We start from the raw sequence: 17,036 nt of genomic DNA, 5'->3' as shown, positions 1-17,036 counted from the left end.
AGTTACTGTTAAAACAGACAACAAAATTCCACCCCATTCAGACTACCCATAAAACTCCCCTCCCTCAGGCAAACATATGCCTGTTAAACTTCTCTCTCTACAATAGCTTTAAAAATAGTCATGCCATGCAGCGAAGACTATTGAAGGTCAGCACAGTCAGGCTGCCTGGAGACAGCTCCACAGGTAAAAGACCCTCATGTCAACTATTGCCAGAGTCTTCCGCTTGAAATGAAGTTGATAAAGCCTTGGGGCCACAAATAAATCTGGTAAAATGGAATATGGGTAAAGTGTGACCTTGCAGCCAGATTGGGAAAAAAAAGGATGGAAATATTCTTCTGTAAATCAAAAGGTCCCTGGGGCAGACACCATCTTTTGTTTTGGATTGGTGCAATTTGTTAAGATGCAAAGTCCAGTTTTATGTTCAGTGGAAAATAATGAAGAAATACTACCTTTATAATAGTAATATACTGACTAGCAAATTGAGGCCCTTTTTTGATTGCAGCCTCTGGGACCAACTTCAGGCAAGTATTAAATAACTTTTTAAAAATTATGAATTTAAATGATCTTTTAAATAGTTCTGATAAATAACTTCAATACACAAGACATAAATCATTGTAAGAAAAACATGACAATGGAACTTCTTGTCTTTGAAAAAGCCTCCAAGGTTTACAACAGAATCTCATCAACACATAATAAATCACAAAAGAGTAAGAACAAGAACAGAAGTACGTCTATATATAAATACATATACTCACAAGCACAATAAATCAAAAACAATGCAAAATAAATCAGCTGAAGTTGGAATTTACTTCTGCAACTATCTTACGTATAAATTTTAAAATTGATTCTTTTTTTCGTGTGGTTGGAGCAAAGGTATGGGAGTTAGGAATCAAAGGAGCCTATTACAACTTACGTATCAGTGAAACTAAGACTGGCAGGACAGAATTTGGCAGAGGTACATGGAATACTTTCTTCATATTAGCTGTGAATTATTTCATCCATTCTTTGGAGGACAGAATGCAGCAGCATAAGTCAGACAGACTTATGAGAGAGTCTGAGAAGAGGAACTGTATCAGCTAAAACATACTTTCTAATGCTGTCAGGAGATGAAGAAGACTCTGTACCTGAGAATTACATTCAGAAAAATATCATATCAGCTCTGTAGGCCATGATCCTACACTGTAGAGACCTTGTCATGGACTTTAGTGTCATACGCTCTTGCAAGAACACAAGTAGAATTGCAATACGACATTTTGCTTATGACTAAATGAAGAAACAGAGCAAGGAATTCATTAAAAATAAGGGAAATTTAATTAAATGACTAAGATTCACTTTTGTTGGAACCATTGCATGACATTGTGCTTTGAGGGAGTCAGATTTATAACTAATTTTATTGCCTGGATATAGTGTACCACAATTATGATAAACAAAAGCCAACAAGAGCATCTCAACAGCTGTCTCCACTAAAATCACTAGATTAGAATTCTTCTTTCCAACATAAAGATATCTATAAACAGTCTCCACAAAGTTCCACCATATTGTGGCTTTTTCAGGTATTCTATCTAAAACTAGTGTTAAATAAATGTTAGTCTTGGTATTAAAAAAAACATGAAATGTGTCTGTGTCATATTGTAATGATAAGAGCACATAATTCAACAGATTTTTCCTCTTATAAAACAACATTATTTGATATACACTTTTTTACTGTGCTACATAGAAGTAGTTCTTTACTATTTCACCATTTAAATAAATGGAATGTATTTTGGACTGACAACATTTTAACCATCGCAGATAAACACTGCATATAAGCTTGATTTACTGTTATGCAGTAAAATATACATAAACAATTTCCTTCTACCATAACAAGTGTGGGGATCAAGTGAGACAAAGCAGGATTTCTGAAGCTTTAGCTATATAGCCCCTGTGGGGCTCCACTGGCTAAACCAACAAAAAATCATTCATATGCAGGATCCAGGAGGCTTTCTAACACTTACTGGTCTCATGAAACACTTATTCTTCCAGCTTGTTCGTATAAGGAAGATGGAACACTAATTCTTCTGCTGCTACCATCCATCCATGAAACAACTTTCACTCATGAAATGCTGAACATGTAGAGAGAAACCTTTTTTACTGAAGGATGAAAGTATTTAGATGGCAGTGACTGAAAACAACCATGATTTTCTAGGCATTAGGATAAGATACATTACTTACCCTAGGAAAAAAATATATAAAAGCTAAAAGCTGATTATTATTAGCATCAAGCACTCTTGCAAAGTGTACGTGACCATCTGCCAGCAAGCCTGTAATGAATCATACAGGCAAACACAATCACAGTGTAACATCACCAGAAGAGAAAAAAAAGACAAAGGCACATAAACTTAACCAGGCTTTTGCTACTGTGGAAAAAAGACGAAAATAAAACTTTGGTTGTGTTTTTCTATGATAACACAGCTTCCCCAAATGCTGATTTTCTAGAAGTGCAAGGTTATAGTTCAGATAACAGTGTAAAAGTAGAATGTGTTTACAATTGCAGCAAGCCAGCAATCTACCAAAACTATATCAAAGGAACAATATAAACCTCAATTTCTTCCTAGCAATGAATACTGGCTGCAAATATGACTGGGCCTGGCTCTGTTCTTCTTAATAACTATACATTAATTTCAGCTTCCCTACTCCAGGTTTTGCTTGCTCTTCTGGTGCCCTGTGATCACAGTATTTCCCATATAAGTTTATGGAAACACATTCTAGTGTTCCTTCTCATTTAAGGATCATCTCCTCTCAAGGAACTTGGAACAAAACCCAAAAGCAAACAAACAAAAACTGTAGTTTTGGTTTATGAAATGTATTCTATGTTTACATGCAGAGAAAATTCTGGGCTGGATTCAGCCATCCTGTCAACACTTAGTGCCTTCATTTAGCAAAAAATTTACATTCACTCATTTTTCATTTCCATGTTAGTCTAAACGAGTCGAATGCAGAGAGGAAACTGGTGGCATATATTAAAATTACAAGCAAAGTAACCGATGAAAAGTTTTTGTGACAGAAGTGTAGCAAGGCATCGGCATCTTGTTAGTGAGATCTATGAGTTCATTGTGCTGTAAGCAAGGACTACAAAGTTGTAAAAAGGAATTACAGACACTGATTTTTATCCTGGAGAACTAGCTATGTAGCTAAAACAGAGCTCTCTTTAGCAGCTAGTTGTGGCGTCACAAGCTATTTGTAAATCATTACAGGACACGATCGTGTGCTCAAGAACATAAATCAAGTACATCAGCTAGAGAAGCCACACAGGTAGGTGGGCATCCTTCCCTGAATGGGGTCCTGGGCAATAATCAGATGCATCCATAAAGTCCAACAGGTTTCTGAAACTGTTTCATCTTGGCTGTTTTCTCTGAATATGCTACGTATGTCTGAATATGCTACGTACGTCTTAAAAAACATCTTTTGGATAAAATTGGCCTTTTGACTCAGAATGCCTTTGTAAACTAACATTTAAAGGACACAGTCCACAAAAAACTATGCTATGTCTTCCTCCTTCCAGTTTGAGCCAATTTCCCTGGTATGGAAGCAGGATGTACTTCAAGTTCTCATGTCTTCACTGGTAATAAAGGATAAAATTAGTGCCAGGCTCAACAATCTGTCTTTATTAAATAAAAATAGTCATTTGCATTCTCATCCTGAATGTATAAAAGTTCCTTTCTTTCTTGTCTGTAGAAATGTATCATATGAATATAGGGATTATTCAGAGTTTCACAAATGTAACACAGACAAACAAACGGCAGTAGAATATTAGACAGAGAAGCAGCATATGACTTGCAGAAAGCGATGGCCTGGTAGCACCTTCATTGACCTGGTACCCACAGTGAGACGATGCCAGGAAGGTGGTTTCTGCCATCTCTAGTAATGTAGTTCATACTGAAAACATGATAAATGAAGGCAAATATTGTCAGGATTCCTTCTGTTAGACTGGGAGTTGAAGTGCTTAGAAAAAACTCCATATGCATTAGCCTGCATGTTATAAAATTTCTACCGGCAGCCACCACAGTAAGTTTTAGTAAGTGAAACCTGCATGCGAGTGTGGATCATATTGTGCCTCTGTATTAAATTTCAATTTAATTGGAAGTTTTCAACAGTATGAAAGGTACTGAGACAACTTGCTTCTCATTGGGTATAACAAACACTTACATGCCAGTAAAGAGGGGCTGAGCAGTATTAGATGTATAAATAGAAGAAAAAAAGTCTCAAAAGCAAAGTCAGATCTGTAGAATATTACCAGTTTTTACTTTCACATTTTGGAAATGTGAAAGAAAGGTCTTACAATGAGACTTTCAGCGGAATTTACATGTTCAAGGACTGTTAACTGAACTACCCAGAAATCAGGATTCTGGCTTCCAAAATCATGCTAAAAACAAAATTACGTTTTTTATTTATTTGTGGACTCCTATTGCCATTTTTCAGAGTAACATTTTCACAGATCTATAACCATAAGGAAACTAATTATTTCCCCTAAATTTAAACTATCGTGTTTTCTTAATCTAATTAGTTCACAATCCAGGACGTAACAGACCAAAACAGCTGAGTAACGTAAGCACTGGCAACACTGGTATGCCCCAAAACAAGGTAACATTTGTTTTTTACTCCAAAACTGCTGAGAAAATTTATAATAGCTGCAGTTCAGCTTTCAAATATAACCTAAAGTTCTCATGCATGTGACATATTAAAGGACTCTCATGCTTTTCCATGCTTACGCATAAAGATGCAGTGTTACCTAAAGATGCAAAGGGAGACATAGTAGGATTCTTGGAAGACTCGAAGCCTATATTGAGTATTAGCTTTGAAAATCTGACTGTCATTCACTTATGTACACTAAACTTTTTAAAGTATTAACCATAAAGTATTAAATAGACTAGCAAGTACAGAATACATGACTGTTCCAGCTCAGAGACATTGTTAGAAGTGGCCTATAAGACCTGAGACCATGGCACAATAAAAACTTTAAAAACAGAATTCGGATTTAGTAATCATTTATCCCTCTGGTTTTGTTCTCTTGCCTGTATCTTTTCTTTTTGCTGGGCTTGGCAGATGTCCCACATAACAGGGGATGTCCTGTATTACACAGTCAAGTCTCGTGTCTCATATGAAAAGCATGTGGGACATGGTTTTCCACATATTTTCATAGGAACCAGGCTGTTTTACAGATGCCCGGTAAACTGGAAAAATGGCACGGTGCATACATGGATAAAACCTGCATGTATAGCAGATGCGGTACCAACTACGGTGTATTCGGTGTCCATGTGCAGAGCTGTTACACAGTCCCAGACTGTCCTGAATTTCAACATTTAGTATCTAGGACTGTCAACCCTAATTTTAGTAAAAGAAAATTAACTAAGGGAAAAAAAAAAAAAGGTAAGAAAACCTCTCTCTCTCATTTCTAATCCCGAGTACCTTTGTTTCTCTTTGTCTTCTGTTAATTTAAATTACTTCAGTCCCCCAGCTGTAATATGGGGCAATGCTTACTAAACCATCTGCCACTTCATTTTTTGGAAACAGATGCCTCATTCTGGCATGGAAGAGCCAGCAATGAGATGAACTTTGATGAATGAGCATTTAATGAATTTAAGAGCATTGAGAAATCAATGAGGGGGAACCAAGTTTCACTTACTGTAAAGCCTGATTCTCATTTGGACCAGCCACGAAAGCCGGTATTTTAACTAGTGGTGACACCTCTTGAAAAAACTTCCAATTGTTTAACTAATCCAGTGAATGTTTGGTGAGAAATCTGTATCTTTAAAATAAATCCTTACTGTGTGAAGTTAATGCAAGTGGCAGCTGGTTGAGGATTCACACATTCTGGTTTACTTTTAAAATACACTTGTATTTCAAATAAAGACAGTTCTTGGCCACTGTTCATGTCATTAACAGCTTTAAAAGCCTTGGGCCATGCTCTGTGAGCAGACACGAGGTATCTGCAAATTATAATAATGGAGAGCAGACCCACATTTTGTTTACTTCAGCAGCTTCTGACCATTGTGCACACAAGACACTTCAGAAAAAGGTTCTGACTGATACTAGAAAAGCCTTCTAAATGAGAGGCCCACAGTTTGCCCTTAAAGCATCGCTTTTGTCTTAGTCCTCCAGCCTACCAGCTTATTGAAATTGCTATCTTAAAAGTGGGTGTTATTTTTCTTTATTGGGTGTACTGCACTCTAAAATTGGGGGCCAGCAGAGTTAGGTGAGAGGTAGGTGAGTGTAGTTTTTATCCACCCTATTGCAGAACCGGTGAGGTAAAATTTATGAATACAAAGGAGTCCACTTCACATAGAATAGAAACCTCCAAAATAGAGGTTTCAAAAGTCAGGAAAGAATCTGGCTCAAGTTAATAAAAACCAAGAGCAGGCTGATTTTGATGTAAACTTTGAGGATTGTTATGTTGATGATCTCTATGAACTGTATTTTTTTACATTATTTATTGTAAACTTGTTTAAATAAGTTGTTGGTTTTTTTTTAAATCTGAAAACAAATGTAGCAATTAAACTATTGATAGTTGAGAATAGTTTGATTGATTGTAAATTTCTCAGTCAAGCAGGTTCACTTGTGGGCAATAGTAGTCTATGAAGCACAGTCTCACTCTAATGCTTTTAGTAGTAGGATTAACTATATTCTTTTGCATGTCCCTGGTAGAATTAATAATATAAAATGAAGTTGTTCCACTATTGCAACTGAATCTAAAACCATAATAATTTCCAATACTAAAACCACTGCTGCTAATATTGCAATAATTGTGTTTACAGTTTGCAGGCATTAATATTAGCTCATGGCTGACAGTTTTAATTTCATGGCTGTGAGAAAATGCAAGAATTATTTCAAATATATTAATTACATTTTATCATCTGAAGAGGGATATTTTTTCTATAAGCACTTTTCACATGGAGGTCCAACATAAACATTTTTCTTTCTTTCAGCAAAGTGATGAGGTTTAATGAGAGAAATTAGGAGATGAAAAAGCTCATTAGGTCACGAAATTCTTACTGCTGCCAGTACAGGACTTTCCTTTACATATTTCAGTGTTTTGCCCATCTATATTGAATTACTCATGCAACAGGGAATCCACAGCTTCTCATGACAGTCTTTTCTACAGCCTCATAGATCTTAGCCTCAGAAAATATTTCTTTATACTTGGTATAAAAGTAAAACAAAGTTTAGGCCATGACTCCTAACGGTTTCCCTGCCTGCTGTAGTTCTGTCTGGAATACTTTGTAGCTGGCTGAAAAGTCAGTCCCTTGCTAGCCCATCCTTCCTTGCCATCTGTCAGGGAGGGCTGCAATGGGGTTCCAGAACAGGCACTGCTTAAACTTTTCAACTGACTTTTATTTAGTGCTCTTAACCTTGAAGAATGTGCCTACAGCATAAAAGAATTACCTTTCCAGGGAAAATAATCTATTTACACCCAATTTCTTGGTTGACTGTTTTTAATCAATTACAGACCAAGTGAATCCATTACTGAAAGAGATGAGAGTCAAAACAATAAAATTCGGATATAATAGTCCAAAAATTGTAATAAAATGAAAAAATACCGATAATATACTAATAACAGCACTTTAAGTTGAGACAATGAAACACATCTGAAATCTGGAACAACCATCACTTCTTTCAGTAAGTCAAATGAGAACTTTTATCAAAAGACAAGTAGTTTTATCCTCAATTCTCATCACCCTCTGCCGAAAAGTGGTTTGGAAAAGGCTCCTGGCCTGTAACATCCCACAGGCTACAACTGAAGCAGTAACAACTGATAGTATATAATTTAAAACTAAAGGTGAAGGCTTATTAGTTACTTAAAATAGAATTTGATCACAGATTTGACTGAAAATACTGACTTAAAAATCAAGCGAGAACATACAACTACAAGCAAGACCCTCTATAATCAAGTTTAAACTGAAGCTAGTAAGTTAAGATTGAACTATTTGATAGGATCTGTAAACATAAGTCAGTTTGGCTGTGGGTAGCCTAAACGGGGATTCATGTTCAACGAATACAGACATCATCAATGACAGTCTCCAAATTTCATATACGTGTATTTCTAGTTGGAAAAAATAAAGACTTTCAAAGATTTGAATTTTCTCTGTGTAGTGAGACTACTCAAGTAACAATTCAGATTTAGAATTTAGTGAAAGACCAGTAAGAGGACTTTCTAATTGGTTTTTGTTGGGAAGAAAATATACCATTTTATATAATAGGATACATATAAGAGATTTGATCTTCTGTACACATTCCAGTGCAGATGGAGGATTATCTTTCCAGCAAATGATTTATTTGGAGAGATAAAGAACAGACTGTTACTCAGCCAGTGAGGTACTTATGTTAATATTTACACAGCAACAGGAGTTTCACTAAATGGTCATATGAAGACAAGGATACCAAGCTCAAAGAAGCCCTAACCTTAGTATCAGTATGCAGGTAATCTTTCTCCTGTCCCATCACAGGTTCTGATGCGTCACTAACCAGGGAAAAAAATACTTTAGTTCCTTCCTTTGCTCATTTGACCAACAATAAAAAGAATGCCCAGTTTTTGTGGCAGAATCAGCAAGAGGGTGGACACTGTTTTTGAGAACTATGACTGAACTATGTTTATTAGTATTGGAAAAAACAAAGATTTATCTTTATGGAGTGCAAAAATAGTTTGCAGTCGGCTCTGTCCTCTTCAGATTACACATTCATAATACAGTTCAACAAATATGAATATATGAAAATATGCTGCAAATATTTTTCTTGCACTCTCCATAAAAAGGTTAGCGTACGTACTGTGTTTTTTTCTTGAGGGAAACAGATGTCAGGAACTAGGTACCTTACTGTTGCCATAAATGTCCTCTCTCTCTCTGAAAACTTTGTTTATTCCTCTCACACAGTTTCTGACTTCCTTTTCATTCTCTCTTTGACATCAGTTTATCTTTGAATTCAGATTCTTAACTTGAACATGCTCTTCGGAAGTATGACACGCTGTTATTATCAAATAAGTGTGCTATTACCAGATGAGAGAACCTTCCGCTAACCTGAATGACTGCTTACAAGAGGAAGGGTTTAAATCACGGGGACTGAGGTTATTTGTAAGGCTAGATTACTGTCAACTGCTTAGACATTTTAAAAATACATTCCTTTAAACAAACGGCATATGCATTTTTCTTTAAGATGTCAGTAAGGCAGATTTCTCATTTTCCAAAAGCCTTCTGGATTCTTTCACAGTCTGCTGCCTTTTCACATCAACATAATACAACCTTCACACAACACAATGAAAGTCAAAACCTTACATAAAGATTTTAGGTTTAAATTATCCAAATGCACAAACCTCTAATTAAAAAGATATTTTTTGAAGACCATATAAACAGTATATGAGCATATAGAGTAACAATATTTGTTAATTTTTTCACATATATTTCAATAATGAAGAGTAAATATACACGTGCTGTGGAAAGAATTTTTAAAAACCGGTTTTAAAGGCCTTACTAGTGCTAGTTGCTACACATTAGTACGCAAGTTATTTCACTCAATTTCAAACCGATGGTAACCTGTTTAAACAAGTGCTGTATTATGTTTTGCCCAGTATGGGAGATAGACAGGGCACAGCACTTAACACTGTCAAAGATAGTCAGCAGTCCAGTTGTAAGATCCTTAACATCAACTGTAATTTCCATGATAATTTTGAACTCATTCTATTTGAGTTTAAGATGTAATTACACTTGTTACCAGCTAAAGTTTGCTGTCATCACGTAACTCTGAAGAGAATGAGCACAGCCTTTGGGCACTATAGCCAAACAATATAAAAATGTCAAGGAGGAAGGACGTATAGCAGCTACTCTTCATAATCCTGCGACTCACTTCCTACTTCAGTATGTGGATGATTCATCTTTCAGAGATTAAAATAACATTCATTATTAAAAAATGCTCACAGTGAAAGAAACTACCATCTGTCCTACAAATAGGAACTTCATTAACGCATTTTAAGAATCTTCTTAGATATCTGCATACATTATTTGTATAGATTACAGTTTTATAGATATTTGTATATTCTACTTTATATATCCCTTGAAAATTTGGATTGATAAAGGAAATCACTATAAAAGTAATGAAACAGTAAAAACTAAGAAGCATTTTGCATTTAAGAAGGTTTTGGAATGTGAAAGTGATAATGACAGGAATTTCAAAAAACATTCATTCATGTTACTGTTGTTGCTCAAGATGTGATAGCACAAAGTCACAATCTCAATTAACATGACCACTTATATTTTAGGTACAGTGGAATCTACAACATACTAAGCATATACTTATATTCAGATATAAGTATGCATATATAAAAATGAATTTATTTTAATGTTAATATAATCTCAGTCAAAAAGTTGTGAGCAGATGTTACATAACAAAAGTGGGATATCAAAATAAGTCTATAAGTGGAAAATACGGTCATGTTAAATGTCAGATTAACTGAGAAAAGACATCCCAAGTATAACCAAGACAGTCCAAGAAAGCCAGTCCAGTCAGTGCCTGCAAAGTAAGCAATGAAGCTGATGTATTTGCTAGAAGAGGTGCTGAATTTAGAGCTTCCAAAAATGAAAACCAATGGGAAGCAATTAAGTAGATAGTCTGCTTGCATGAAGCTCTGACAGTTGTCAAACAATTGTATGAAAATACAGTTGCATGTAATTTTCCAAGAGAGGCAGAGCTAATATAACAAGCTTCATAAACAAGTCACATTTCAAATGTTATGGAGGAGCCAGAGAGAATATGTTACAAAATTAAACGTGTTGATGATGAGGATCAGCATAGGAATTTTAGAGACCTGAATGAAAGCATAGTATCAAAAAAGGGACGGAATACAATACCAAAGAAACAAAGGGTTATAAACATAACTTACAGATTCTAGATTTAAACGCATTCAAGGATGGTGGTGGTATCAACTGTAAAAGAGAAAAAGGGGGTAGCGTGCAAGCATTTCCAAGAGAAGATGCATAGTGTGGGTTTGGCTGCATTATGCTTCCACTAATGGCGTGACATCTAGGAGAAATACTGTGTACTGAAATGATGGATTGGATGTTCCAAGGCAAGATGGGAACAAACAGACTGAGTCACTAAGACACAGTGGTAACTGGAATTTTCAGTGGATCAGATTATTGACCTCTTGTCCCTTCAGCAAAAGTACAATATGAGAATTCCTGGGTAAATACCCTCCCTTGAAAGGAAGGGCACTCAAAGGAGACGTGAGAGAACATCAGAGACGGAACATAAAGACGACTCTGAATTCACAAGATGTTACACCAGATGTTCTGAAGTGATTAGAAATAAGCAGCAGCTGAGAAAGTGAGAGGAACCCTGAGATTTTGTTAAAGAAGTCATGAGAGACCGGTGGAGAAGTTCAAACCAAATAAAAAGGATAATGGGCAAATGGTGGGGAAAGGAGGAATGATTGGTAAGATATTACCACTACTTTTAGCAGTGCTAAAGAACTGAACTATGGGTCTTGATGAAAAAAATTTGTTTTGGCTTATCAGAAAACATAATAATCTGGCACTCCTCTCTTTCCAAGAGAGCGTAAGATCTCAAAACAGATAAGATTTTCAGCAGACTAAAACTCCAGTGGGGTCCAAGATCCTGTTCCCTGTTTTTTAAGTTACGAGTTCATGAGTCTTGTCCTTGTTGACATTTGTTCCTGAGAAACATGCTAAAATACTCCAAGTGAAAGAAAATATTTTGAAGCCAGCAAATGGAACTACCATAAACTAATATTAGAGTACCAGGAACCAAAGGTGGGGACTTAACATTGAGTGTCAAAATGTGAGGAATGTAAATACCAGGAATATAAAAAATACTTCATTAATTTCTTCCAAGATTCAGATAATTTTTCATCTCAGATTTGATTCTGAAGTTCCATATTTTCACACTACAGCATTTTCATTTATATACGTAGATCAAATATCCCTATAAGAATGCTGCACCAAAACGTACTTGTTTATGTCGTTCTGCCTTTATTTTGCATATATTTCATTACATATTTTTCCCTTTCTAAAACAAGAAAACTGCTGAAATGAGAACTTGCTTATCTACTAAATCAACATCTTGAAAGTTTTAGGTGGCAAAGTCTGCAGATAGCAGACTAAAGCCAAGTCAACATTTTCTTACATTACCTCAAAAACTTTTATGCTTCCTTTTCTATCAGAGGTCTCACAAGATCTCTGTATTTGCCTGTCAAACAGAAGCTGTGCAGCTGTAAGTAAAATGATAATTGGAAAGATAATGTTAGTGGTATTCAGGCATCTCTCTCAAAGCAGCTTAGTCATATGCTGTATGAAATAAAAACAGGATTGGCTGAGTAAGGGAATTTACTGTTTCCCAGGAAAGGAAATTGCCTGCAACACATCTGGCAAAACGTTCTAAATGTGTAGTTTTGACAAAATATACATTTCAGCTCTTCTTATAAGGTGAGTTCTGTAGGGTGGGTATCTTCTTTCTAAAAAGGGAAAGATCTAACTTGTACTTTAAATACACCAAGCCACTATTTGCTATTTTATGTCAAATACTATATACACTCAGCTATAAAGCAAGCAGGAAATCACAGGCTAAGCAGCTATATTTCAGCTTGCAGAATAAATGTACCACTCCTCATCGACAGCAGAAATAAAAGATGAAGAGAAAAATGAACATGAAAAAAACATCGAGAGGAAGCAACTCGTCTGAATTACAACTTTTTACTCAGTTTCATACTGGCATATATAAGATTCCATGCCAAATTGTTTACATTCCTTCCTATTTCAACATGTCTAACAATGAGATGTTCCTTCTCATAATTGACGGGAGACAGATCTTCTCTGTCATTCAGCTTTTCTGGAATAAGCCCTGCCCTGCAAGCAGACTTGTTATTATGCCTCTGAAGCTCAGTAAAAAGGCTGTATTCAGGCATCTTCCTTCCTCCTCCTCAGTTTTCAAGGACAAAAATGTATTTAACATGCCTTACTTTTCACACCAGTTTTCTAAATTTAGCTGTTACTACTTTCTTTCCCCCTGAACTCTGACTGGCTTTGACTCCCTGGGGAGGCAGAGAAGACCACTTCCTCCTCCACAGCTGGGAAAGCTGCTCCCAAAGGGATAGAAAGGGTGAAGGATCACAATCAAATGCTCCAAAAGATGCACCAAATACGGCACTATCCTGTAGCGAAGGGTTAAAGGGATGTATATTTATTTTGTTGGCAAGGTGAACGCTCACTTTCTTGGGCAGTGGGAAAGAGCACTTCATTAAAGCAGTATGAACCCGTTGGACCCAAATGGGGAAACAGAAAAATCCTCCCTCAGTTATGTGTGTGTATTGGGGGTTGTAGTCCAGTTATCGTCCCTAGAGCCTGGAATTATCAAGGAAAGGTTGGGGAAAACATCACCGTGGTGAACCTCAGGGTGTTACTCCAAGAGCTAGATAAGAAGCACGGCAGAGTAGCTAACTGGTGGTGCCTGCTGTGCTGGTAAGGGTCTTCCATTAGTAATTTGTTGTCATTTCTCACAATAATACCTGCACTTTCCATACCTTCTCCCCAAACTGCTAACAGCTGCCATAGCACCTGGCCATTCATTCATTCATTCATTCAAAAAAAACCCCCAACCAAACAACCCACAAAAAACCAAACCCAGCCAAAAAAACAGTAAAAAGTGAACTAGTTTCTCTTTCCAGTATTCATACAACCACAGTTCTCCCTAGTGGAGGTCCGAGATACAGCAAGTCTTCTTAGGCAGCCTCCAAGTTCAGTTTTGTTCCTGGCCCCATTATGGCTCAAGGGCCTCCCGGGGTCATGCATCGGCCTTTCCTAACGGAAAACAGACTCCAGTTCAAACCTTTAGAAACACTCCAGTCTCTCCTCAAAAACACAGCAAAACTGAGCTGGCAGATTATGTTGGTCATCTGACTCACCAGTGTGGCATACAGATGGCAAGCTTCATAGCAATTCAAAACCTGTCGATTTAATCAAGACTCTCACGGAAATCCTCTCCAATGAATTCTCAGCATCCAATAAATCTTGTCCTTTATATATGTAGAGTCCCTTGAGTAGATGTCTAATAATTAAAAACTAAACCCCTGAGAGACTATGGTTGGTCAGTCTCATCTTTCCCTTTAACGTCTAACTAAGGGATTAAAAAAATGCATGAAAATATAATCAGAAAAATTAATATTATCTTCCAGTTCCTCATCGTTTAGGAGAGAGATGCTTTCAGGGCTTTCTTATTTTCAGCACCACTCTATTGAGGACCCTGTATTTTTTGGGCTAGCTCTGAGAGGAAAAGGAAGCAGAGAGTGGACCAATTTAAGGACCAGTACAAGTCACAACAGGAAATTCTCATTTAACTTAGAAAATTAATAAAAATATTAAAATAAAAGAAAATATTGAATTTGAATGTCTGGTTAGATACCTAAAAATGCTTCACACAGTCTAGTATATAAGCCTAATCCTACATGCTGGCCTCATCGCATAATTGTAGGTTTCTCAACTACCTTGCAAAAGACTGTTATTCACATGGAATTAAGCATTCTTTCAAAGACTGCAGTATATTGAAAAGCAGAAATCACTATGGAGAAGGCGTTTGAAACCTCATTAACAATGCAGGTAGCTGTCACATTAATTTGCTTTGCTATTGCAATACAAAGTTGAAGGCATGGACAGTGCATCATTTATATGCCAAAACCTCCAAATACCTACATTCTGTAGAAAATAATCTTGACTGTATCCCAAATTCCAAACATTGGTTCCATTTCCTCTGGCTGGAAGGATGAACAATGGCAGATGAACACTCCACAGGAAGAAAATCTGACAAATAGGTTTCACGGGTCACAGTCCCAAGTATAATTCGAGTCTTTTTGGAAGTCTCCAGAATGGAATTCTAGAGATTTTCCTTTCCAGAGGTAACTATGTATTATGTAAAGAAATCCCAACAGCTTCCAACAACGTAAGGCATGCATTTCAGCTGCTACAACTATTTTTGACAACCCCTGAACCCAACTTCCATGATTTAAAAAGGCCACATTAATACAGTCTATGAAATATAGCAAGTTGTGTAAGAAAGTCTGTCCTAAGAGATCCCGAGGCACACTGGGATTTTTCGCGTATAAGAGAAACTTTGGTCTGTAATTCATGTTAGTTTGACTAGCATGGCATTCCCTTTGTTTGCTTTAATTAAGAAAAATCTATAGCTTCCAGATCCAGACCTAGCAAAACTCTCAGGCAGTTCATCTTCAGGAGTCAGTATCATATTGTGCCGGTTTCAAGAAGACATTTTCTAAAAACAGAGAGGTAGACTTTTCCAAAATTTCAGTGGAATCAACTCTTTCCCAGGGTTTGGGAAGTTGGTTAGTAGTTTTCCGCTTTTTCAAGCTCACTGATCATCGCAGAGAACATGGGAGTGGGAAGTAGGGGGAAGCTCCTTTTTACTCTTAGATATACATTTAAAATACTTACTTTATTAGATTTTCCCTCACAGAAATACCCTCACATATATTTCCCCCTTCCAAGGGCATGGAATTGGGGTAGTGAAAGCTGACAGGGTAACTGCTATTCAGCCATGCCACTTCCCCAAGGCATGCCTTACTGGCCCTGTGTCTGTGCAGCCATTCCCTCTTCCAGCCCCAGCTGACTCGTGATTTGGAACTCTTGCGAAGGTTAGCGCTTCCCAAGTTAGCCGTTTAACACAGGCAAAAAAGCATTACCAAAAGAAAAGCTTGAAAACACTTAACTCTCGAAAGCCATGTGTAAAAAGGAGTATGCATCTCAGAGATTCAGTGAAATATGAAGTCGGTGTTTGACTGAAAACTTTTAATTAAACCCCCTCTCTTGTTCTCTTTGCAAGGACGTGCCCGAGCCTGGTTTTGTATGCTTGGGACAGTGTCTTTCTCTGTAATTATACAACGCATTAAACACAGCCGAAATTACAACTTGGTTCAGGACATTAAAAAAAAAAATTCTTTAAGAAGAGCAAACAAGCCCAGGAACTTTTTTTGTTCGTTTGTTTTGTTGTTGGACAGTGTTTAAAAATGATTACCACCACAAATAATTTACAAGCGTAGTTGGAGGCTATCGGAACTGATTGCTCTGTCTAGGAAATTCTTAATTAAGAGCCGTGCTGCAGGAATTCGCAGGGGTCCTGCCGCTGCCGGCTCCTCCCCGGGGTTTCCTCTCCGCGCCGCTCCGCGCCGCTCCGCGCCCGGGCCAGCGCTCTCCCTCCATCCCGCTTCCCAAATGACCCCCTCCCACCCCGCAGGAAGGCACTGGCCAAGCCGGGAGGGAGGAGCAGCTCCGCTCCACATGTCTGCCTGCTCTTATCAACTTATCATATAAGGGAAGGAAAGCGATTGATTTCGGGTACCGAGGCGGCAAAACCCCGACAGGGGCGAGGGGAAGAGAAGCCTCACGGCTTGAGGGCGAAGCCGGGGCCGGATCCCGCAGCTGCAGAGGGGACCGACTGCCTTGGCCTCCCGCATCTGACAGCTGCGGGGCCGGCGGCCGGGGGCAGGCGGCCGGGGCGGAGCGCCCGGCGGCGGCGGCGGCGCGGGCGGCCGGGACGCGCAGCCCTCGCTCCGGCGGCACATGGCAGCAGGGTCCCGGCGCAGGTTCCCGAGCTCCGCGCTCTCGCTAGCGCGCTAAAGCGGCTCTAGGTTTGCTGGCTTTACCGCAGGAATTAAAATGCAGCTGGCTGCTTACTTCTTTTCGGGCTGCTGTATTCTCTTAGCTTCAGGATACAACTCCTTTAGTAAGAGCATGGAGACGATAGGCAAGAAGCAGTACCAGGTTCAGCACGGGTCCTGCAGCTATACCTTCCTCCTGCCCGAGACGGACAACTGCCGGTCTTCCACTTCCTACGTCTCCAACGCGGTGCAAAGGGATGCACCTTTAGACTATGACGACTCAGTTCAAAGACTGCAACTACTTGAAAACATCATGGAAAACAACACTCAGTGGCTAATGAAGGTAGGATAATACCATTTCTGTTCTACAATTCTTGCTTACAGCATCCTGTTA

General features: G+C 38.0%; 2 protein-coding genes across 4 annotated transcripts in view; one reads left to right on the top strand and one right to left on the bottom strand.

Moving 5' to 3' along the window:
* Window positions 1–17,036, bottom strand: part of MCPH1 (microcephalin 1) — a gene marked incomplete at its 3' end in the record, with an annotated part of 133,198 nt that overhangs the window by 16,250 nt on the left and 99,912 nt on the right. The gene's annotated exons all lie outside the window — the stretch shown is intronic.
* ANGPT2 (angiopoietin 2) overlaps window positions 16,701–17,036 on the top strand; it is a gene marked incomplete at both ends in the record, with an annotated part of 41,671 nt that continues 41,335 nt past the window's right edge. For all 3 annotated transcript variants that reach the window (XM_081998086.1, XM_081998085.1, XM_081998084.1), the window contains one exon: window positions 16,701–16,985. In XM_081998086.1, coding sequence (XP_081854212.1) covers window positions 16,701–16,985 — 285 coding nt within the window. The remainder of the gene's footprint in view (window positions 16,986–17,036) is intronic.

This window comes from Phaethon aethereus (assembly GCF_964289735.1).
Source record: "Phaethon aethereus genome assembly, chromosome: 3".
NCBI classification, from domain to species: domain Eukaryota; kingdom Metazoa; phylum Chordata; class Aves; order Phaethontiformes; family Phaethontidae; genus Phaethon; species Phaethon aethereus.
Note: the sequence above shows the minus strand (reverse complement) of the source record. Positions and strands in the feature narration are given on the sequence as shown.